Genomic DNA, 26265 nt, shown 5'->3' with positions numbered 1-26265 from the left:
ACACACATTAATAAGCAGCGCTCAGATACCCGAGGGTTCGTAGTGCTGTATAAATGCTAAATTATTATTATAATAGAACGCCATCCGTGGATTCTGGGGAGTGTAGATTTCCATAGAAGTCCACTTTACACTCCATGTCCCACTAAACTAAAGATGCTCGTGAGTGTGATATTTTTCCAGCTGTTCTCTGCTTTCCAGCCTCCCATTCTCCAGATGCTGGGCTGTCAGAAAAGGGGAGGGGCGCACGCAGCACTTGTGGAACATGACATGAAGACTGCTGGGAGGCCCAGGTGGGAAGGGCCACCAGACCCCTTCCAGGCTTCAGAAATAAGAGCCCCTTTGTTTCAGCAAATAAACACATGCGGGGACTCTGCTGCAGGAGGCCCTGGCTCCTTGCCCAAAGCCCCCCACCCACCACAGTGACCTCCTCTCACTGCCACGTAGTGGGCTCGGGAAGCAAGTTCACCAGCAGATAATCGGGGGGCGACAAAAAGCGCGGCAACGCTCTTCCCTTTTAAGATTGGGCCCGAGCTGTCACTTCACATCAGACCTGCTCCTAATGATACAGCGCGGTGCCGCTACCTGGCAGCAGGCTGCTGTACCAGGGCTGCTTATGGCCAGGCCCGGTCCACTGTTAATAGCACAGTACTGGCACGGTTCCGCGGGGCTGCTAACCTTTTGCTGGGCAGTCCTGACACCTCTCTGCTGGCAGGTATACTATCCGCAACCCAGACTGGACATGAGTTCTGGCACTCACCAGCAGCAGAGTTACCCTCTCAATATGGTATGACCACATTTTAAAAGGGTGCATGCTTTATTGTGTTACTCTTTAACTGTCACACATTTGCAAGGGGACTCGTGGTCTTTCTGTTGGAAATTATCATGCACAAGAAAGGCTATGACAAAAGAAATGCTACAATGCCATCTAGTGGTGGAAAGTATGTTTTTTAAATGAATAAATAAAGCGTACACAGTATGCAGTAGAAAGTGAAATGATCCGTATTGGCTACAATCAGATGCGTAAAAAGGAAAGATACACACCTTATCTAGTGGGCTGTATGTAGGTGATCCAGTTTATTTTATATGTGGAGAGAAAGCATATCCTGGGTTGCCCAGAAACTGGGGAGGTACATGTTACCTAGGTCTACTGTTCCCAGGAGTATTCCTCTTAGAAACAGCACACATGGCCAGACTATCCAGAACTAGAGTCAAAAGGACTGACAAGGGTGTTTTAATAGCAAATGATGTAGCAAAATCATTAATTCCATTCTATGAATAGATAGCGAACTCCTATAATATAAGGCAGCTGTCCAGAATTCTAAAAAAATACCATAAACACAACAACAGATATACTATTTAACATGACGTTGGAAGAAAGAGGAATCAGGTTAATGATGCTGCAAAATAGAATGGCTCTAGATGTGATCCTGGTTGATCGTGGAGGAATTTGCAAAATAGTGGGATCAGCGTGTGCGTTTATGTCGATGACTATTCCCCTACGATCTTTGAAACGATAAAGAAAATGCATGTCCTAAGCTCTGAACTGCCTACTGAAGAAGGGGGCTGGGGAATAGGATCTTGGTTTTGGGGAATGCTACGTTCTTGGGGATGGAAGTTGATTTCAATATTAGTAGTGGTGTTTGGAATATTCCTAACGTGCTGTTGTTGCATACATTGCCTACCAATAGTTTGCCCTGAGGTAACTGAGGGATGTACGGAAGGATGTATGCATATGATGACGAAGAAAAAACAACCTCATGGTCAAGCTGACCAAGACCCAAATGAGGTGAAAACCGTAAAAGAGTTGATGGCAATAGATATTAATGAAGACAATGATGTTTACGATGGTTGTATACAAATTGTTCGAACTACAATTGTTCGAATTACAATTGACCTTTGCACAATTGACCGAATTGTGAAGGTCAATTGTTACATATATGCGGGGGGAAACCCCCCGCCACCCCCCAATATATATATATATATATATATATATGGTCAATTGTGCAAAGGTCAATTCAGACCCTCGAGTTTCGGTCAATTAGGTAATTCGAACAATTGTGTTCGAACGATTTGGGTAATACCGTTTACGATAGCATGCAAAATTTAGACACAAGTACTTTAGACTCATCACTAAAGGATGTTTCAATAAATAGATGAGACGTTGGGCATACGGCCAAAGGAGGGTTTGTCAGTCTACAAAAATGGATACCTCTACTTTGTGACCGCAAATGTATTTTGGTGGCCGTGGGCCAACCGTCTCATGCACAATATGACAGAATATAGGTTTTCGAGTTTGCCAATGAACGGCCATTTTGATGTAACAAGAATCGCCATTTTGTTTTCTAACCATTGCTCATTGCTTTCGGTTCCTATTGCTTCGCAGTATATTTTCTGCTTACACTGCTCGACTGTAAAACATTGTTGTCTGCACGTAAAAAGGACAAGGCCGCAGGGCCGTGAGGATAACAAGCGTTCGTTGAAACGCAACGTAGGCACCTCCTGGAAGAATACCCGGCTCCCTCCCGAATGTAGCCTTGAAGCAGAGCTGCAGGGCATTTAATCATTTTGCAGCTGCCAGCCAGTCTCGTTACATGGTAGAATATGTTAGAACAATACAGCAAAAGGCTTGAATTATGCTTTTCTTATGGCCCCCCTTTGCTGATCCCCACTAGAGCGTGTCGGCTCCCAGGACACGAATAGCACCTAAAAGATAGCAAGGTTTGGAACGCAACTCTTCCCCCTGTATGTAGCTCGCTTCCAAGAACAGAAGCGATGTGTTCTATTCAACAACTGAAAGATGCCTCCGCACTCACAAATTTCAAATTGTTACTAGAATAGATGTTTGAAGGTGTCATAGTTGTCGGAGATGTCCATCATCAAAGAAACCCAATAAAAGGGGGGTGTTAAACATGTCATAGCTGATTGTTTGATATGCATTTTGTATATATGTAACTGATGTACGTAATTCACTCTCTTGCGTCCCTCGAGGTCTAGAGATACACGTTGCGGGGCGCGAGACCGAGTTGGCCAACTGAGACTTGCTTTGCAATAAACCCTAGCTTTGGGAATACAACCTTGTGTCTGGCGTATCTATCGTGTGTGGTGACTTGCCTTGCTTCCATAGATGTTAGGGACCCCTAGGGGCCCCTTTTATGTGCGGCTGCTTAGGGAGGGTGGTGGGGTGGGGGGGTTGGGAGTGCTTGTAGACAGATATCAAAATTAATCAGAAAGTGGTCTGACCAAATACATGGAGTAGTATTATGAATCTGGACGTTGAGGTTGTGTGCAACAATCCAATCGAGCATGTTGCCATTAGCACAGTTACTGTGCGTCTATTTGTACAGCCATTGGGATTAGTCCTTGGTCAGGTATTGATGAAAAAGCCATGTTTTGAGAGATTTTCAAAATAGAACAATTGTGGGGGCATTCCAAACAGGTAGGTGCTCCAAAGGGAGTGTGTCTGCGAAGAAAAGGATTGTTTGCATGTCCGTAATGGACAAAACTTGAATGGACATTTGCTTCATTTTAGTGCTATAGTGCTATTGTTTGGATACTTCTTTCTGAAGTTTATAGGCTGCCCTAAGTCAGATGGGATAAGCAGGAGCTAAATGCAGCTCCTGGGTATCCAGCATTTACCAGTGACCATGAGCTACCACTGGGGAACCAGAAGCTAGTACATAGCATTCAGCAAATGTAACTTCCACATAAGATGCAAACATATAATGTGTGGCCATTAATCATGAACCCGTATTCTTTAAATGGTGTATAGATGTGTCCTAATGTTTATTTTTAGATTGTCCCAAATGTACACAATTATATTTACATAGGTATGTTTGTTTGGCATCCATTGTTCAAGGGAGCCAAAAGTAGCGCCTGGTAGCTGTTGCTGTCAAGATAACCAGGCTCTTCTAGGCAACAAGCAAGAGCTAAATAGCTCCCAGCACCCCTCAATTTGAAACCCTGCCTCAGCCCATGTTGCCACAAGTGGTGAAGGAGATATATTGTTGCATTGCACCCGTTACACCTCTACAATTGGGATCATTAGTAGTAGTGAGTGGCCCAGTAGGAGTCTATCAACTACTCATCCTTGTACTCCTGCACAGCAATAGTTATTTTGTCACAGGATCTCTGTATTTTCAGGCTGAGGAGTTTTGTAAAAAAAAAAAAAAATAATACATAAAAAAAGGAGTAGTTGTCATTGTCTCGTTTTAAGTAAAGGAATGGAAAGACAGCTTTTACAATACCTTTTCACATGTTCATCGAAGAACAAATGATAATCAATTAACCCATCATAATATTTGATAGATATAGGTTTTAGGTATAGTTCACAAACAACTCATGCATTATCACTGACAAGTCAGTTTAACACTGTTTAACCATTTGGGGGCTCCAACATGAGGCAAGTCCTCATATGGGAAGATTTGCTTCCATACGGGGGAGTAGTTCATTACTAGTATCAACTAGTATGGTTTGATTTACTGATGCATTTGGTGTTAAATAAACTGATATCCAAAAGGCCTACTGGAGCAGACTATGAATATGGAGACAACGCAAAAAGGAACTGTATTGACAGCCAGCAAGGGTACTTGGAAGGACATCATGAAAAGTTACTTTTTTGCCCTGGAACAGTATCATTAGACAGACACCACATGCTATTGTGCAACAGCATCATACTGGTCAAGCAAAGTAACAAAGACCTGTTACAGCCATTGCTTGACATGCCCTCAAAACCGAGTTTTGTAGCAAAGTCCAGTGGTACTCACAAAATAAGCCTAGATTGTGTGTCAGTTTAAGATGCCTCGATAGGGAAATAATATTGCCTCATGAAATATAAAAATGCACGTTTTGCAGCATAACATTGCAGTTATTGTGGTATTTTTGCCTGATTAAGAGGCCCCACAAAAATGCTGAAAAACCATTGTGTGCTGCAAAACTTCTGAACTACAGCCCTGGATCGGATCCCTAGCCTCTCAGAGCTAGTACTGAAGCTTGATAAAATAGTGCACTGTTCTTCACGAAACTGGACATGAATAATGCCTGCTATTAACACCAATAAAATGTCTCTAAATACCTTCTGGCATCTAAGGGTACACAAGATGGTCTCTCGGATGATTTTCGTCAGGAGCCTCAGTCTTCCAAGGGATGCTGAGTTACATGTTGGAGATGTAAAACAAGTAGCATATCTTCAAGGCAACATGGTGATTTATGGCGAGGCTAACGAAAGACACAATGCTGCTGTGACGAAATGCAGGATTACAGGGACGAGTAGTGACTAAACAGCCAACACAGCCCCTGCAAGGATTGCCATCTGCCAATGGTGTTGTAGCCCTGGCTTTTTTATGTTTACTCATAATAAAACGAAGCAGGTAATTCTATCGTTAAAAGGGTGGTCTGCTAACCATCCCCAAACCAAAGTGAACACCTGTGCCCTGCTATAGCAGTATCCTGATGTATTCTGCAGTACCTGTTCTCCTTGGCACAGAGCAGGTTCTGAGGTCACAGGAGCCATCTTGACAGCTGCTGCAACAGCCAAGTCACGTTGGCACAGGGGCTGCATTTTAAATATGCCTCCCTGTTCCCAAACTACATAATTCTAGGAAATCACCATACTAGTGGCATTTATAATCTTTAAACTTAAGCCTTAAGCCATACCAGATGTAGGGTTATTGTGAATGATTTTTCTCTTAATTATTAAAGCCACAAACTGGTATCATATTTATGTATGAACCCATCCACAAACGGGCTATGTGTATTTTCCCTAGACTGGTTGTCTGGCTGCACCCAGCAGGGCATGAGCCAGTGGCTGTCCTAGGTAGGGTAACATCTCTCCAGCAATGCATCCCTTTAGCATGTGCTGTCCTGGGAAATACAAATCAAGAGGAGCAACCTACACAATAGGGCTAGTCTCACACAATGGCGGAGCGGACCAAAGGCCTTTGATGCGTTTCATCTGAAAAGGACATGGGGTTAGCGTAGACAGCGGGAACTCACACAGTTGGTGGAAGGGTTCCACCATCTTGTTTCTCACTGTACCTCCTGCTTTCCGTCCAGTGTGGGGGCCTGCTGCAGCATGCTGGATAGCTTTCAGGAGGGCCTCAGACACATTAGGGCTGCATTATACCACTCATAGGCAAATGTGAGAAAAGAAAGCAAACTTGTTCATAAAGTGTGTATTACAACTGGCAGCTGCTTCAAATCAAGATGATTGAAGATAAACCAACAAAGCGCCAAAGTGATCGTCTTTGGCAAAGTTAATTTAAAAAGAGATGGCATTTGAATAAATAATATTTGCAAACAATTCCCAATTTAAATATTGGGTTTCATTTCCCCTGTAAAACGTCCCATTTATTTATGGACACTGGGTTTAATTTTCACATCCACTATTAGCTGGAAATCCAGATAAGATTGAGGTGGAAGTATTTTATTCCCTATTTTTAAGTTTTGAGAATAAATGTCATTTTAAGAGAGTAAAAATGGCTTTTCTCCTTTGCAAGAGAGTAAAATGTATGTGACATCCAGCTGATGTGTGAAAACACTGTATGGAAATCATTACTATGCAGCAGCTTTCTGCATTGTGACAGAATACACCTTTCATTATTTCTCTAAGGTCAGGCCATTTTATGTCTCGTGTATATATTTAAATGTTAAAAACAAAAAAACCTATTCAATTACATTGCAAAGCAAACATGAATTGTATTGTGTGTTTTGAGGTTCAATAGCAGAATTGTCTTTTGATGTTTACTGAAAGTCCTAATTCCCGGGAGCTGTTACTACCTAATGGTATGCCAATGTTATGATACAAGGGTGCAGACAGGCAAGAACTCCATGCTAAATTCTATGTCTAATCTCATGGTCAAATGGTCATTTATATAGCGCTGTTGGCAAAGCGCTGTACATAGAATATATTTATCGCATCACCAAACCGAAGTCAGTACTCCTTTATTGGCCTTGCCGGGATTCGAACCTGCAACCTACAGATCACGCACAGATCGCAGCGAGTGCTCAACCGGCTGAGCTATCTTATTGGCTAACATCCTTCAGAGGTCGGTTAACTGAGGTATAATAATCACAGTGCCTAGATGTTGGACAAACCATGTATGAAGCGCAACATGAAGTTATATACCTATCTGGATTATCACAGGGACATGTTTTGCTGAGTTTCTATTTCAATTACAAATGTACTTTCATTTCTTTGTTTTTGAACAGCGCTTGCACTTCCTGGAGAGTCAGGTTTTGGATGTTTTAATTGTAGTCTTGAAGATTTGAGAGGCTAGAACACCTGTGATTGGTATAATGACAACCACTCACCCTTGAGCAAAGACTTTGCTGCCAGTGATCTTTTATAGTAATGTACCCCATTGACTGTAAGGTTGAATGGATGTAAACTAGACCATGCATAGTCATAATTGTACACACTGTTTTTATAATTAAAGTGTAGATTAAATTATAAGTGTAAAAATGATATGCCTCTGCATAATTATGCACACAGCAGAGGATCTCTGAAAAAGACAATTAGCAATACTGGTTTGTTTCCACTGGAAAAAAGCATAATTTGTCACAAAATATGAATTCTCAATTGCAACTTAGTTTTACATCTTATTAATTTTAGAAATCTTAAAATGCTAGGAAAATATTTCACAGTGCATCTGTTTGCTCCATGAGCAGCAACATAGCAGAAGCTGAATGGAAATAAACCATTCCTTTTATCAGTTTACAGTTTATTTTTTTTTTAAAGGCTCCAGAGAAATACATTTGTTTTAGAGGCGTATCCATGGCTTACAATTACATCCATGTAGATAAAAATCAAGAGGCCTTCTGGTTTCTGTCAAGTAACCTGACCTTTGCACTGCCCTCTGCTCTAAACTTGTGTGTAAATGTACACAGAAAAATAATAAAGCTGTCGTATTTACATGATTTTCATGCGTAAAAAGGCCTAGTACATACCTTATCTGGAGGCCTGCCTGGAATGCCCATATAACTGCCCAATGTACCAATCCTGTTTTTATTTCAGGAATGACAAGAAAAGGCGATCATGAATTGGGGGAGGGGAGTCTCCTTTAAACCTAATAACAAAAATATATAATTTGAAAATTCTCCATAAAGCACTCTATTGGGCACAGGTCTGGAACAATATGCTGCACCTGGCCCCAATCAGAGGGGCCTACCAGGCCATGGCTCGTGTCATCACTCGTTCTAGGAAATTTGTCATCACCCCACTTTGCTTGAATTACACTGGCTCCCCATCCAGGCTAGGATCTGGTTCAAAATCGTGTGCTTCACCTACAAGGCAACCACTGTTGGTATGCCGGCCAACTTGATGACCAAACTAAAAACATTAGAAGCACACAGCCATTTGGTGTTAAGAGCACCAACCAAATTGAGACTGACTTGCTCAGAGAAAACTATAAAAACAGTCCTTCTCATGCTATGCTCAGGTCTTCTGGAATTCCATTCCAGTGCCAATCTGGACTGATGCTTTGGTTTAAGAAAAAACTGAGGGCCTTGGTGTAACCTTGATTCCAGCTCTCTTGTGCACTTCCCCATTCTTATATTGCACTTTGATAGTTATTACACATATTTATTTGATGGCTTGTTAAATTCTATGAACCAATGTTTGGCTCTATGGCCTGTACAGCAAATAAAATATAACAATAAGGGCAATTCAGGGACCGATACTAGGATGAATACCCACCAACCCGGTAGCACAAACACCTATATAATTAGGAATTTGGGCCCTGAATTACAATGTTAGATTATTTTGGCTTTAACATACAGTGTTACATATTTCCATCAAAACATATGACTGTAGATTTGTGAGAATTAGTCAAGAACATGGGTCTTGTGACAAATGTATGGGTATGCTATTCAATAATAGTGCCTCAGTAAGTTGCATCAACGAAGCAGAACATTTTTATTATTATAATAAAGGTATTTATTGAGCACAGACCTAGCTTCGAGAAGCAACAGAGCGCTTTCAGAGGTAACAACAGAACAAATATACAGCGGGGTAGGATACAGGAGAATAAAGAGGAGGGGTACAGCTGTACAGGGTGGCAAGAAGGAGGGGGCGGATGGTGTCTAGCAAGTCATGTGGAGCTAAGGGTGACGTGATTGCCTAGGTGTTGAGTAGGAGAGACTCCTTGGAAAGGTGGGTCTTGAGTTTTCTGAATTGTAGGATCGTGGGTACAAGTCTGATCCTGACAGGGAGGTGGATCCATAGTCTTGGGGCATAGGCAGGGAAGGTTTGTTTTCTGGTCCTTTCCTTTTTGCAGCAGTGGATTTTAAGTCTGCACATGTGCTGGCTTCTGGTGGTGTGCTGTCACCTGGAGATGCTGAGCTTCTCTGTGAGATATCTGGGTGACTTGAGGACGACTGCCTTATAGATGATGCAGCAAGACTTGAAGGTGATTTTTTTGTGCTTTGGGAGCCAGTGAAAGTTGATAAGGACAGGGGTGATGAGGACGTATCTGCGCAGACCTTTGATGAGGCATACGGCTGAGTGTAGGACACTTCCTACTTAAAGAATTAGCAATTTGGTAGGCCAGTTGGAAGCAGTTTCATTCAGGGCAGTCTAGATGCCTGTTCCACAATCACAAAGTGTGTTTGAAGAAGGTCTTAACAGATGTGAGCTGCCACTCTTCTTGAAATGCCTTAGTTCATAAAAACATTTTGTCATTTGTAAGTTATGGTGGATGGTCATGCATCCACACAATTGTATTTAAAGGCTACTGTGGGCATTCAAAATCGTTGTAAAATGGCTTTTAATCACAACCCAGGGAAAGGAGTAGCAACTAAAAATCAAGGTGTGCCTGCTAACTTGAGAAAAGGCATTATTTAATATGGGAATGGAACATTATCTACCGGATTGTTTGACAAGAACTGGGCATCTATTCACCCAAAAAGCCTGGACATGATTAACAATCATGAATACTATGTCAATGCAAAACCAAATGTAAAGTCTAAAGTAGTAAACACAAAAATAAAACGAAACCATGTAAATGCACATAGTCGTGTTTCTCAAATGATCCATTTCAGATTTTATTGTGAGATTAATTTAGTTTTTTCTAATTGCATGCAGAGGTTTTTAATGTAATTTAATGCATGAAGATTATTTAAAATATATTGTTTAAAATATTTCTATTGCACTTTTCCTAATCATGTAACATCTGGAATATTATTGTTTTGACCATTTTAAAGTACTGTATTTTTTATTGTATTACAACAATGATCCCTGACATTTTCTTATTAAAAACAATAGACACATTTTAAAAATGGGACAAGTACTTGAACACATATATCCTCAATAGCTCCTGTTAGTGTGCCAGCAAGAGGAAAGTTTCACATCATATGGTTCATCCTTAGAATAGTTTGCTGTGGCACAAGAGATTTGGTATTGCGCTAGTTGACTACTTGTCAAAAAAATGACGGAGGTTAAAGATCAAGTAATTGCTGAGAGGGTGTTCAAAGGAAGGCGGAACTGGTGTGCTCATTATACCCTTTAAGCATTAAATAGTAGTGCTTCAATATCCACAAGTGGTAGGCTTGATAGAGAGATGTAATAATGTTTTAAATGGTACTCTACAGCTAGTGTTAATAAATAAAAGGAGTTCATTATATACATGTGGTTAATGGAAACTAAGGACATTTGATAACAAAAGTACTGCCATTTCATTAGATGAAAGGTTGATGGGAGATGTCCTGTAGCAGTAACCCCATATATGGGACTGAACTAAGAATGTATACAAACAATGGGCAGTAGACTTTTGAAGGGCGATATGATGGCGGCATACAGTGGTCATGGTGAGCTAGACCTTGAAGGTTCCGGTTGAAAGTATGCCAATGATACCAAGGTTTATAGCATGATACACCCAAATGAAGAGACAGGCAAAAAAAGCATATATGGAAGACGTAATTTCTCTCCTAATGTTAATGAGAAGACAGGGATAGTTGGAATACATCAAGGAGCTTGTGACAGAAAGAATAGTCATTTTCCACTAAGTACCTCTTTAAGATAAAGACAATTAAGTTGAATTTGTTCCGTTATTGTGAAAGGGAGAGTATTTGTCCCAGCCAACCATTAGTTATTTTAATTGTATCCTGGCGTCCAATGTACAGTCATCTCCATACCTTTACTGTTATATCCTTTAATTGGTCAGATCTTTCGACAATTATTGTTCTGCTTGTAAGAAAGGAGGTGAGTCCTTTGCATTTGGTGGTAATAATCAACCTTGGATCAAATTCTGGTGCTCGCCTGTAGAAATTACAATAGGACTTCCCTTTCATACACATATGTTAGATGCCAACAGGCCTCAAACTCTAGAAACACACTAGCTAATAGCTAGTGATAATGGACTATTTACCAAGTGAGAAAGTGTGTGCATTTGGAGAATTGAAAGAGTGAGTGACTTTTTATGTTTGGCTAGCTGTTCGCAAATTGAAATTATTAGCTGAGTTCCAATGTATATATTTTTAACTATCTAGTGATAGTGCTTCACTGATAAATACAAGTTGAAAATCAACAGCAAAGGCCCGATTTTCTAATATTTGCACTAGTCCTTAAAATGTAACAAATTCACATATCAGTTTTGCATCTTAAATAATGCAGAATGGAGCAAACGTGACATTTCAGCCTAGTCTGTATTTTCTGAAAATGTTTACAATAGGGCAAAACAATGAGACCGATTTTGTACTAGGTTTGCTATGTAGCATACAAAGAACTGCATTTACTACATTTCCTTTCATTACTACATTTCTTTTGATGCTATACAGCCAACACAGTAAAATAAAACGGGCTGCTTCATTATTATGTTAATGGGAATTTGTGTAGCACCTTCCACCATTGGTATGGTCTCAACGCGCTGTAGGTTGAACTCCCTCAGGGACTGCGGTTCAAGTGTGTGTAAATGGTCATTGAAATTAATTGTGCGTGTGTGCACTGGGTATGTGTGCAGCTAGGCCGGATTTATTGTGGCAGATAGTTGCATTATAATGCTGGAGAGGCTGTACTGAGTATGTGAGAAAGTATCTGTACAGCTAGGTCAAACATGTTGTGGGGGGTAGCTGCATTCTAATGAATGTTGTACAGTGCAGTGAGTAGGGAAGGTAGGATTATGTGTGCAGCTGTACTAAATTTATCATGGAGGATAGCTGCATTCTAATGGTCATTGTGATGTGCAAGGTGGTAAAGATCATGTGTGCAGCTAGACCAAAGTGATTGTGGGGAATTGCAGAATACTAGTATTTGATGTGCTGTGCAGGGTTAATCTTCACAATTCTATCTAAATGTGACACACAGTGTAATTATCATGCGCAGCACAGTTCAGCACAATGGGCAGCTATAGGGCTACCTTACACAATTAGGGTAAATGCAAAATATGGCTAACTTAAACAATTAGGTTATTTAAATTAATGGTGGGTTTTAATGGAGTACCGTAATGGCTGTAACCACCGCCCACACCACACTTAACTTAACAGTCGCTGTAGGTTGTCTGTTACAGGTGTCCCAGCGAACACAGGCAAATACAGGGTGGAGCTGCTCAGTAGGGAACTGCCATTTGCCTCTGGCCCTTCGCTGGATGGTTGCCTGGGCAGAGGCTGCCCTGGGACCCTCATTTAAAAGGGCTACTTCACTTCCTTGAGTAGGCCACCAGTCACAGGTTGGGTGGGCCAGAAGGAAGGAGGCACAGGGGGCGGCGGTGAATGAAACAGTAAATAGACAAAGGAGGAGTGGGAGATGGTGAGTCTGGGCTGGAAAAGAACAAAAAAGTACTAAAAGAAATGAAATCAGATGGCGGGAGTGGCAGTGAAAGGGACTTACATAAGTAAATAAAAAGTGACGCGGATGGTGGGCTGCAGCAACGGTGAAAAGACTACATAAATAAAAGGGGAGCGGATGGTAGGTGGGAGCGGCGATGAAGGGACTACATAAATAAATAAAAGGGAAGCAGATAGTGGTGGGAGCGGCGGTAAATAAATAACTTCAAGGGACTTCCATAAGGAAATAAAAAGGGATGCGGATGTCGGGCTGCACCAACGGTGAAAGGACTACATAAATAAATAAAGGGGAAGCAGATGGCAGGCAAGGGCAGCGATGAAGGGACTACATAAATAAAAAGGGAAGTGGATGGCAGGTTGGAGTGGGGATAGGAGAGGACATGTGGCCACTTACCCCAACAAAGAAGGGTTCCCTAAGCAGGCACAAAGGCATTATCTGCTTCATGCACATAACCACCTTTGTGATCTGGGCACCCACAAAGCAGACACCTTTTCAAACCAGCTACAGTCAGCAGATGGGAGCAATCATGCTCACAGAAAAAGGTACATGTGCTGTGAGAAACCTGAAGGTGTCTCCCTGACTAGTCCCCGGGGGTCTGTCATCCAGGTGGCCAGGACACGCCCAATGCTATTGGATCCAGTTCCTGGGGGTGGACCAGTGAGGGAGGATCACCCTGGGGGGGGGGTCTTCTGGAGTGGAAGTGGGACACCGTGGTATCCCCCTTCTTATAACACCTTTTCCCCAACCTACCACGTAGGATACTCAAACACTCCCCCGCCCCTTTTTTGACGCACTTTTGCATATCACGAAGGACGATGGACTAACATCCGAGCCATTTACCTGACATGTCCCAACACAAGAGTCAGGCAATTGACCAAAACCGCACACACCTGACCGGTTAAAGTTGGAGCATGAGAGCACAATGCAACCAAGGCAGACCGCATGTCGAAAGAGCTAACTCAGCACAGCAGTTCAAGAGGAGGAAAAAAAACGATGCAAACGGAGAAGATGACACGGAGAGAAGCAACCTTGCTCTTTCCAACCAAGGCCTGTGAAACCTCTGTGGAAGGAATCGTAAGACAGCGAACAATAGCCAGGGTGTGTTGTAACAGATGTCAACGGTACACAATACCCTCCTTCGCTGATAACCAGGCCGGGGAGAGACGCTTATCTCCGTGGTACCAACCTTGACTCCAGAGAGTAGAAAAGCCAAGCTATTCATCTCAGCCAGTGAGTCGAGGTGAGAGCCGATAAGAAACCGAACTGTATTGAACGAAAAGTAGCAAACGGCTAATTGAACTGTGAAAGCATAAAGAACTATTGATACTAAAAAGGGTTTATAGTCACTTTTTTCGAATGGCATATTTTCGAATGCCATTTTCTCGACACCATTTTGTCGAGAAAAACAAATCCCCACAACCCCCCTTTTTTAAAAAACCTTTTTTTACTTACGAAACTGAATAAAACTAAAATTTAAAAAAAGAACATTCGAAAAACATTTTTTCAGCAAAAAGTTTTTGAAAAAATGCGGTTTTCAAAAATAAGTTTTTGGAAAAAATGACCGGATACCACTAAAAAGGGGGGAAAATCAGCAAAAGAGGAGTCTTGCATCAGGTGTGTGCTTGTGCAGTAAACTGGCCGATTACACGATTGTTGAAACTACCACTACCAGAAGGCCTTGGGAAAGGCAGGAAAGGGGGTCAAAGTGGTCATACAGGTGTCCAGTAAAATCCTCTGTACAGTCGAAAGTCTTTGACCGACAGATGATTGTGAAGCTAACGGAAGTGAATCCCGCCTTGTAAAACTGATGAAAAAGTTGGCAAGAGTGAACCCGAAGGAGGGATGTCCACAGTAAATGGTTTAAAAGGACAGTAGTCATTTTATTAAAGAAGGTCGTCATTTTAGCAAGTTTGCAATCTGTCAAGAGCCAGGTTGAGATATAATTTTGCGTTTACATGCTCTATTATTTCTGGGAGCCTTTAGGTTATCCAAATTGTCTATATTAGCCATATTTATTTTGGGGTTTCCATGGTCATACCATTGCTCACATGTATTTTTTGCAGTTCGCAGTTCCATGGCTCTGCTTAGAGTGCTTAAGACATTGCTTCTCACAGTAGGGCAAAAATTTGCATTCTATTAGAAAATACCAAGGTTGTCTAAAATAGAAATGGTTGATTCTAAAACAATGTACTAGCCGTTCATAGTTAACAGTAAACAGTATACTTTGTGGTACTTCCGGGTGCGCTACACACTGGGAACTTCAAGCTTCCGTGGGGCGGGATCCGGGGCAGGGCTTAGACTTGACTGGATTCTCCCCTGCAACATTCCCCTCCAGATATCCTCCATTCTCCCCATTCCTTGGTCAGATCACTCCCTGATCCTATTTTCCTTTAACATTACCACCAAAATCACCCCTACTACCAGCAAACCCATTCTCATCACTGCTAGACACACCAGCAAGCTCACAGCTGAGCATCTGACTCCCGCCATCCTAGCCACACTCTAATCAACCCCAAACAACTCCACCCCGGAAGCCCTAGTAGCATCCTACAACCATGCACTGCTCAATACACATGACAAACATGCCCCGCACAAAACCACATCCAGGAAAAAAGGAACCCGCAAAATTGGTACACTGATGATCTAGCCTCCCTCCAAAAAAAAAAGAAACGTGCACTCAAACACCTCTGGAGAAAGAACCCCAACAACAAAATAGCCTTTCAGTGTTCAGCTGACACCTACAAAACAGCTATCATTGCTACCAAAGCCAATATCTACATCAGAATTTCTGACGCTAGCTCAAATACCAAAGAGCTCTTTAAAATTCTTACAGAGCTCGAAACCCCCAAACCGATAACTTCTCAAAGGACAAAACATGGTGCACACACGTCCAATCCTCCTTGGACACTAAAACACGGAAATTAAGAGATAAAGCCATGCACACAAAAAAATCCCTAGTGCCACCCTTGCCACCTACCCCCTCAGTCATTACCCCTACGACCGTCACTCATCCACCACAGTTCCAATTCTCTGCCCTCTCCCGCCTTGAAGTCCTCACTATCATCCAACACCTGAAAGCATCTAAGTGTGTTGGCGACACATGCCCAGCCCACATTGTCAAAATGTGTGCAGAAGCTTTGGCTCCTACTATAGCCAACTTCATTAATGCATCATTTAATTCCAACTCAATTCCAATGGCCATCAAAGAAGCATGGGTCACGCCCCTCTTGAAGAAGCCCACCTTAGTTCCCACCATCCCCTCTACAGACCTAGAATTTTCAGAAAGAGAGCTGGGGGTCCTGCTTCACCACCATCGCTCCTACACTCTGGAATTTCCTCCCTCAGCATATCCAAAATGAACCATCTTAAACACTCTTTCAAAAACAAGCAAAAACCTTACTTTTTAACAAATATGTGCAATTCTGCAGTTCATCTTTCATGTATTCGATTGTCTTTGATGTAATGTACCTGTATTGTTTGTAAACCTCCTATAACACATTATGTACTGCCTTTTGCGCTGTGATACCTGTGATACGCCTGTGTCTGGGCGCTACCAACAAATACAATAAATAGTTTTTTTTTTTAGTATTGGTACTTTTATTTTGAGAAGACGCCACTCAGACAGCCTTATTAATGTTAGATAGTCGAAGCTTGCTCCCATTTTAGATTTCGTTTTTGATTAGGTGTTTTTCAACCTACCTATACAGTTTAATAAACACACTTGAACTGTGATCACTTGTGTCTGTCTTTACTGCTGCCACCATGAGTTTCTTACAGTGCCTAACTTGGGGTAGCATTGGGCAGGGTGCCTGCCCACAAGCAGTTCTGTGCTGTTAACAGCCAGGGCACTCATGCACAAAAGTGTGTGTCAAGCATCCAGGACAACACAAGAGACAATTTCGGTCAATGCATGTAACAAGAGCACATAGGACACCAGACACTAATAGTGGTGGTGGGATCAAAGAGGGGAACAAAAGTTCTTGAACACTAAAATATTGCAGGTGTCTAGAAAGGATACAGGAGCACCAGGACAGCACACAATAGTGAAGATGTCGGGCTTGTTCAAGTTGCGAGGATACAGCATAAGAGCACAGGGGCAAGGAAATTGTGAAAGAGCAGAAGGAATCTGTAGAAGAGTGCCCATGTCAAATAAGGGGAGGTTTTAGGTTCATGGTATATTGCAATGAGCTAGACGCCTGAAAAGCATGAAAAGCTCCATCGGAGACACATTACCAAAGGAGTGTACTGGCCTTCGAAATGTAACATATTGAATTTTGTTTCTAGATTTCTGGTCTTCAATATGTTGATCATATGCTGTTTGTAAATTTGATTGATTAATTGTAGAAATCATGTAGTTTATGTTTTGAAAGCTGAAGACCAACGTAGAATAAAGCTCATATGACTGACTGAAATATGCTGAATCTCCCAAGGCACCGGACTCTAATGTCGGCCTTTAGAAACGGTCTGGCTTTGAAACTGTATTTTACTTGCTGGCTGTATGAGCGCCTAACAAGCAAACAAACAAACAAATAAATTAATAAAATACTGAATGTTCTACACAAGGCACCACTTAATTTATAACCAAAAAACGACAGTGGGCGTCAGGATCAAGCTCATGCGGGTCTGGTAACAACATGTCATTTACAGGGGTTACTCAAATAAAGAGGAGCAGGGCCATAGAGAACACTGTGCATCAGTGTTAAGAACTCAAAGACTGCCCAGACCTTTGCAGGGAACCAGTGAAGCCCTCTTGGCATCAGAGATTTATCTGCTCTGGTCTATGGGTATTCATGACCTTCCCACAACATTCGGAAAGACTTATAAGTGATGGGATGTGGGCAGGTGAGCTCCCAGAAAAGTAATCAAGCGGTGTTCCAATGACGGTGCGAATGATGGTGGTCCAATGTGACTCACATGGGTCCAAGTTCTCTGAGTAGCTTAGATAGTATATGGAGGCCCTTACCGTTATTTACCTGCCTCTATGGCCAAAACGGAGGCAAAGTGGACCCCACGCATTTTTACATTTTTCTGAACAAGGACAAAAGGATACGAAATAGGGCTAAAGCGGTAGAGTTCTCAGATTTGGTTTATGGTGCAAAAGGCAGACACCAACTGGGGTGGACTTTCCTACAGGGAGCTCTTAAGATATGCCAAAATCTGTAATATGGGGTCACTTTGAAAAGTATTCCCAGGGACTCTTTTGGTTCCCAGCCCACCCCTGGATACCAACAGGATCTCGGTTGTGTCTTGGTTAAGCTGAAGCCAATTGTCTTCCATTCATTTCTCAAACTGGCTAAAGATCATGAATGTATGAGTGATACCTGCCTCCCCGATCACCCTCCACACAGATCTGTAGAATTCTGAAATACAACTCCTAATTCAACGAGGTGGTCATAGAGGGCGTTCACATATGTTGAAAAATAACTGATCTGGATGTCCTAGTACAAGCTTTGCATGCTTCACAAAGCAGGACATGTAGGTAGAAGTTCCTCTTAAAATCGTCGCCCTCCATGTCTCTTGTGATACGCAAGTTACCAAGGAGTGGTACTGTGAATGGCTGATCCAATCTGGAACGAGCTTTGGGTGCCCGACACAGCTGTTCTCCAGCCAATTGAAAACAATATTTAACACATTTTGCATGCCCTTTGGCATAGATCTGCTGGTTGCTTTTCCAAATGTGCCAAACAAAATCACCATCCTTTTTATGTTCTACTGGTGTAACGGCTGCGGGCTCTTACAGAATAAAAGCATACAGAGGTCTATCCTTTAGGAAGACTGGCAAGCTAAGAGCTTGATTCCAGCACATGTATTAAAAGACTTCCTCTCCCCCCGCCCCAGCCACCCCCACCGCTCCTGCCACCCTCAACTCCTAGCATATCGGTTTCCTAATGTGTTTTATACTTGAGATGTTTTTGAGGTTACTTTGATTCTTCTGAATTTGAACTCAATAATGTTGAGTAGGTTAGCGGCCACCACCCCCAGTCACACAAAGGACCTACCCCAATCTCAGTGACTCTTAATGGTGAGCTCCGTCTGGTTACGCCCATGCCAATACCCAGGAAAGCCACTGGTCACTAAAGATATTAAGTGTTCTGCATGTGCAGGTATTCAAGAGGTGGACTACAGTGTCTAGGTACAACAGTATTGCAAGTTGTCACGCTGGATGCTTCCAGAATTGCCTGCAACACCAGGAATCTGAATGGTTCATGAATAGTCGTTTTCCTGGATGCTTTCAGGGGTGTTAAGGGTGTCCTAATGCCCTAGGCCAGAGGTTTAACTGTGTGGCACAGCCACATCCCAGGTGGGGGGCGCGAGAGCACATATATATATATATATATATATATATATATATATATATTTTTTTTTTTTTTTAGATTGGAGGAAATGGGCAGCTCGCATGGTCGGACTGGAGCCTAAAACTGTCTCAGGCACCAATTAAAAAGTGGCCCATAGTTGCAAATGGATATTCATTCCTTTAGTCATAGACTGTTTGAATAGTACCCAAGGGGGTGTTTCTTGTTAAAATGTAAGCCAATTAATGTGTGTGCGTGTGTTTGTTTGTGTTGGTCCTTTGAGCTGATTTTGACGAGCGGAGGGTAGAGGGGGGGATGAAGGGTTGTACAACAAAGGCATATGTTGCACAATCCCCCTTCCCACCTGCCAAAATCAGCTCTCCTTCTGAGGCACTGTGGAGCCCAGGGGACAGGGATTTCTATCATAGATGTCCAGTCAAAAATACCATGCTTTCCCCCTTAGCCCCCCAGCGCCTTGCAAACTGTTTGGCTTTTTACCCAATTTTTTATGCTCTAAAATGCAACATTTTAACCCATTATTTTAAAAAAATTCACGCTGTGAAAACCCTCCAAACCCCTGCGCTCGGTCGCTATGGCATATATGATTGAAATATTTATGCCACTGGGTCTGGACTGGGAGCAGGGTGGGTGAGCCCAGGGACTGTGGTGGGAGCAGGATGGGCGGGAGCCATGGGATAGTAGTGGGAGCAGGGTTTGGGGAGCCCAGGGTCTGTGGTGGGGTGGGGAGAGCACAGGGACTGGGCTGAGGGAGGCTAGAGAATGTGATGGTAGCAGGTGGGGGAGCCCAGGGACTATACTTGGAGGAGGGTGCGGTGATGGCACGCGATAGTTCATAGCCATTAGCCATTTGGACTTAGTGTCCATTCGGCATTTTTCTGGGTGCCCGGCCTGCCCACATTTTGCTCGGGCCTAAAAAGTTTGAAGACCACTGCCCTAGGCGCTTTTGTTCCAGATGCAGCATTTGCTAGACTAATCATGGGTAACATCATAATTTACAGAATTAACTTATTTTTTACCCACACATACTACACACCTATTTTAAATGAGTACCCGGCGAGGAACCCAGCAAGCTCATTGAATCCCTCTCCCCACAACGTTCCTTCCCAGCGGGGGTGAGGGAGCAGCTACTCAGCCAATGAGGAGGCTCAGAATGGGGTAAGCCCGCTCTGAGCCACCGCACGGCTGGAGGCTGCCATATTCCCCCACTGGGGATCAAGCTAATTGTTCCCCCCCCCTGCTCCCCAATCCAAAGAATTACCTCCCCGCCCTTCCAACTACACTAACCTTCTTTTCTGTCCATTTCGTGAGCGGACACGCTGGGAACACTTCTGTCCCCAGCGCGTCCGCTCCCGATCTACGAAAGGCCATCATGGAAAGGAAGAAGGGACTACACGTAGACCCCTATACTACACTTTCCATGGAAGCCATTTTTTTTATTACATTTTTCTCCTATTTTTTCGCTTCGCTCGGGCCTGTAACTATGGGCCTGAAGTTGTAATGCCCCCTTAAGCCAGGCCTATTGCTTAAATATAGCACCTCCTGGTGAGGAACAGCACTGCTGTGGTGGAAATCTAAAAAGAGCACCATTTCTCCCCATCTGATAGTCAGTCTCCTTGCTTTCAGGAGTCTCTTCACATACTACAGAACGGGTCTGAACCCGGCCACTCCCCAAATCTTTTGGACCAAGGCCCCAGTGAAACAATTTCTAGAGAACACAGATTGAAGTAAAACCTGTTTGCTTCATTCCCAATGAAGGGCAAGGTTTTCATGGTCTCAGATAGTTCCCTACTTCCATACACCTGGTTCATAAAGCCTGAAAGGAGAGCAAGTATGTAGATGCTTGCACCATCATCAAGATGCCCAAAACTGCCAATGGCAGGCAAGTTGTTTTTAATTGTATGGACTTTAAGATATGCAGAACGATATCTTTGAGATGATCAAAGCATTTCCAGATATGGTCTAGTTTTTGATTTTGTGAATAAGGTGTAAGGTAGCAGGTGCAAATCAGAGATGCTCGCCACGTCCCCCAATGTGTTCCAGTGCAAATCTTTTTAAGTTAAGCCAAATATAGGGAAGGCCACACTAAAATGTCAGTGTATCTGGGCTGTTTTTCAATGTAAGGAGAATCATGGTTCCTGAAAGGACATGTTTTTGCACTAGATTAAACATGTAAAAGTATGGAATAATTAGCAGAATAATTATCACAACACTTTCTAGGTAGAAACGTGGATAGTCCAGATATATACTGCATCACATATTACATTTGTTGTTAATTGCTTGTACCAATGTAGTGGTGATGGAGAACAGAAAAAGACATTTTATGTCTACATTAATTGTTCCGAGATTATTTATTTTTAAATCATTAAAGAGACAACCTTTCTTGTTCGTTTTTTGTGTGCATGGTATCTTACCATCCTGGAGTACCCGGAGTACTCTTAGCCTTAATAATCCAGGTCCCTCACTTGGTTTTCAGAGGTTTATATCCTTAACAATGTAATGCCAAAAAAATAACCAAACATGGCTTTTGTTCTTTATAGTCTTCACCAAGAGCCTGTTGTGCAAAACACTGGGCAAGTTTTGGCTTCAACTTCAATCACCACCAATTCTGAACTGATCGCATCTTGAAGGCTTCGATTCCAATAAAATGTATCCAAACTTAAAATCACTTTTGGCCTACAAGACGTTTTTTGATAATTATTCCGCTAATTGCTCCATACCTTTTACTTGTTTGGTGTTAGCACAGACTAACATGTCCCTTCAGGAAACTAGACATTTGTTACCTTACATAAGAACACAAGTTGGAGTGCCTTCTTTTAGGAAAACGTCTTGCAGCATAAACCCACACTCTAATCTTTGGTTTAGAGCAATGTGAGAAATCGTATGGTTCCCATGCTTTTTCTACTATGTTTATAAACAATGTCAAGGTTTTCAGTGATCCATCAACAAGAAACAAACAATGTGTCACGGATGGTCAAATTAAATTACATGTTAGGATTAGTTACTATTTGTAAACAAAATGTTATGTCACTTACCACCACCATACATAGTAGCCAGCATTATGGAGGATACCCATGCAATTTCACTATAGGATGTGCCAAAAAATTCTTGAATTTCTTTAAAGTAGATAGTTATTGCTTTGGGAAAGGCGTACGAAAATCCAATGGAAATGAATGCTCCAAAAACCACCACCCATCCCCATCCACCATCAGGAGGGGTGTAGCCCAAGTCTGTACTAGCAGATAGGGCCATGTTTCAGAATCTGCAAAACAAAACAAAAAAATCAATCAGTCCAAAACATTAGCAGTTATTGTGAGGTAATACTACGCCAAATGGGTTCAATGGAAAATAATATTAACTACCCATTGAAGTGGAATTGCTCAATCCACTCCCCACACTACCCCGATTTACTACAGTAGGCACTAGAAGGAGGCAAAATTTGGGAAATTGTCTGTAGCAAAATGTTCGATATGTTGGTTAAGACTTTAAAATGTATTACTACTGTATGCAGTTGGAAACGGTTTATTAAAGCATTTTTAAAAGGAATTAGTATTTTACATTTTTTTTATCACACGACTCCAAATTTGAGAAATGGCAAGGTTACAGTTCACAAGTTCATTCACGAGAAGAGAGCACAATCAATCAGTCTTTCTTGGACATTTTCCAAATGTGCTTAAGCCATTAAGTGACTAAAACATGCCGCACGAAAAAACAAAAAGCTCCATCTGATGCAAAGCAAAAATCAATATCAAGAGCTTCTGAAACGCAACAACAAACAGGAGCACGACTTGCCGACTAGAGGACCAGAGCAACTTTCTACAGGGCAAATGAGATGCCAGTGCAAACTGAAGCAAGACTTGCTGACATGGGTACAAGAGCAACATCCTCCAGGGCACATTAGACACTACTCGATGAGGACACAGGCAACGCCAGGTACCCCAGCTAGTTTCATATACATTACACTTTGAATATTTCATCAAGGGTCACATAGGCAAACTTTACGAATATGAATTTTTTTTTCAATATTTAAATTCCTTAATTTGTTTAAGTTTGAGAAGTCAATATCATATTATATTGATCCCAAATAGCTAGCTTTTTAACATTATTGAAACAGTTGGAAATGTTCAGTGAATTATTACACAGAGCGACCAGGACTATATTCGGTTCATATGATGGCTTGTGGTACTGCTTATTCCACTGTGTATGCCCGATAACGTTTCTCAGCCAGGACAGTTCAGCATCAGGCCTCTTTCCCTATCAGAGTGAATCTGTCTCGTTTTCCGTCACTTAAAACTTTGAGGAATAATCAGAAACGCTTTGTGGTAGTGCTGACTGCCTCTTGCCCATTGAACTGGATCCACCACAGCACACATTACCCAGCATCAGGATAACATGTGTAAAGCAAGATGGATCAGCATCAGGGCACGAGCAATATCACCCAACTAAATTAACACGGATAGGAACACCTCTCGGGAGGTATTTCCTCACAATGTTTCACCTTCACACCTCGTACATGGACCAGGCAAGGCTGAAGAAATGGTCCTCGCAGCCTCATCATCAAGAGACAGCCTTGTCAGTACTATTATAGGTTAGGGTGACCACTAATATCGAGTAGCAGGGCCAGGGGCGGCTGTATTCAACAGTCACAAACAACCAAGCACCATGGAGAGCACCTCTGATAACCAGCCTTCCCACCCACTAACTCTTCACACGCCTTCTTACACTAGATGCCAACCAGCAAGCATGCACACAGCAATGATCCACCGCTCAAGCAGCGCCCTAGGGCAAGTGCGCCATTTCTTCACTTTGCTGACAATTCCATTCAATTCCAAAATACTCGGATGCATCCAAGCTTACGATGGGAAACAGTAAACAACCGAGCAAAATAGCACATGAAACTCCCATATGGCAACATACACTCTGCATGCGCTAACCCAAACCCCCTAGAAATGCACTAGGCACACAGGACAGCCAAAGTGACAGAAGTGGCATTATACAAGACCCAGTTGCACCAAGTCACACGTACATTGCAGTAAAGAAGACCGTTATATTTTGTAAAGTGTGCTGTTGCCTTTGGCCTACCCTGCAGTAATAAATGAGCAAAGTAATGAATTTAAAGAAACTTTCAAAGGAATATTCTTATTTCGGGTCATCCTTTCGGAAGCTACTACATTCCTATTATGGGGCTCTTTAATATTCAGGAAAATGGACCACCAGTAATTGTGCGGGATGAAAGAAAATAAACTCCTAGAAGGTGCCAAGAGCGAGAGAACAATGTTAACGCCGTGAGTATTTGGAAAATAAAGACTGGTTTGCGGAATGCTGCATCTATGCATGCGATATATTTAATATGTAGTCACGTTGACACATACGTAAATGGTAAACTAAAGTCTCCCATACAGCTGTGGTGTACAGGGAAAGCTACGAGAAATGCAGTACAGCCCGTGCTGGTTGACTCTCAACCCCCTTTAAGTACATTTTAGTTACACTCACGAGAATAAACACAATTTACAAAATCGTCTAACGCCCATCACTCATATATAAATATAGGAGGTGATATCTGCGCGGAAGACCCTGTGAAACCAGTGCTACTGCGACAAGACCACACAGACCAAGAAGAAAACAAGCCCACGACTACATACTGAACCCGAGAAGATGGAGTAATGAGGCTCAAGCCTCGGTATCCAAAAATCACCGCTGATGGATAAAAATCTATCAGCAAGAAGAAGAACAAGCGCTGTGCGGAGAACCAAACCCTCCCCCCTCCCCCCCCACCACCCCCGCTGGACACCGAGACTCTCTAAGCAGTGCTCGAATGACACACACACACATTGTAAAAAAGCATTAGCAACAACGGGTGAAAGGTCACGGTCCGCCTGTATTTTCTTTGGCTGAGCAGAGCACGTATGACATTCTCCAAACCTCCCCCCTGCCCACAGACAACTGCATAGAATGCTTAAGGTCAGTGGCCGAAGTGTACGAAAAGAAGTAGTGGAACTATATTCCCTGCTGGCCTGCACCACTCCTCACAAACCCATCGACACGCTCCCCCCCCACACAATACACACCCCAAACACTTGCACCTGCTGTTTAAGGGAATGTTCAGTGAAGTGCATTGAAAGTGAAGGTTTCAACTTCTTCCTACACTTTTATTTTTAAAACGAAACATTCTGGAACGGTTTCTTTTTAAAATAAAAGTATAGGAGCTGTCAAAGGTCATTTAAAAAAAGTACAGGAGCACCGCTCCCGCTCACTTCGACCACTGCTTAAGGTCACGGCCCCCATATGCTTATAAAAGAAGGCTAGATCTGAAAAGTCCACCAACTACTGAATTTGCACGAGTAGGCGAAGATGTGCATGTGATACTTCTCATGGGGTTCTTCTTAAACGAGCTTTCCTCGCGCAGCACGTCTAGCCCTGGGCAACGCAGCTCTTTCGCTTCACTCGAAGTTGAATCGGTGCACTTAGTTAAAGGATCGTGAAATCTGGGCGGACGGGATTCTTCGAAATGCAGCGACACAACACGTACACAGAGACAAGAAGAGTGTTAGAGCAAGGTAGGGAAAACGCTGAGAGGGGGCAGCGCTGTATTTCAGAGGAGCGAACACGTGTCCCTCCGCCACACAGACAGCGCGTTCAGAGACGGACCATGGAGAAACAGGAGCTATGCCCCCGAGAGTCACAACGAGAAAACCTAACCCACTGATGACACTCACCCTCTGGCGCAGTGTCTGCTCCCCTCTCAGGAGATCTGCAAGAAAAGTAAACTCCCGCCGTTGAGCAGGGCTTGGAGGGCGGGGTTGGGAGGGGCATCGATACAGCAGGGGGAGGGCTAATCACTCGTTGTGCCTGGGTTTAGAACTTGCCAATGCCCTTTGTCGAAATTCCCAGAGCTGCAAACAGCTGTTTCTCAGGGGTGAATGACCTGTACACTTAGCCGGCGCTGAGTTTCGACAGCAATACTGCCCTTCGCAAAAAACGTTTCAGTGCCGCTAAGCGCACGTGCACAATCACACGAAATCACATGAAAACAGCCCGTTCTGTCATGCTGCTTCCCATCCCGGATTCCCATCACAGGATACGAATCAATCATCTCCGTTCTGAGCTTTCCGTTTTTACTCCTCTTAAAAAAAGTAAATCCAATACAAGTTAATGTGGACCCATTCCACATAGACAATT

At 42.8% G+C, this 26265-nt stretch overlaps 1 protein-coding gene across 1 annotated transcript in view; it reads right to left on the bottom strand.

Annotated features, from left to right (window-relative positions):
* LOC138566466 (monocarboxylate transporter 2-like) overlaps nt 1–26035 on the bottom strand; it is a 136153-nt gene extending 110118 nt beyond the window's left edge. Inside the window, exons 1-2 of the mRNA XM_069643787.1 lie at nt 25803–26035; nt 22122–22348 (exon numbers count right to left, since the gene is read on the bottom strand). Of these exons, the coding sequence (XP_069499888.1) occupies nt 22122–22338 (217 nt within the window). The 5' untranslated portion in view covers nt 22339–22348; nt 25803–26035. The remainder of the gene's footprint in view (nt 1–22121; nt 22349–25802) is intronic.
* Nucleotides 26036–26265: the final 230 nt, after the last annotated feature.

This window comes from Ambystoma mexicanum, chromosome 2p (assembly GCF_040938575.1).
Source record: "Ambystoma mexicanum isolate Mex_15411 chromosome 2p, UKY_AmexF1_1, whole genome shotgun sequence".
Lineage (NCBI taxonomy): Eukaryota > Metazoa > Chordata > Amphibia > Caudata > Ambystomatidae > Ambystoma > Ambystoma mexicanum.
The sequence above is the reverse complement of the archived record's forward strand: the minus strand, read 5'-3'. Positions and strand labels throughout refer to the sequence as shown.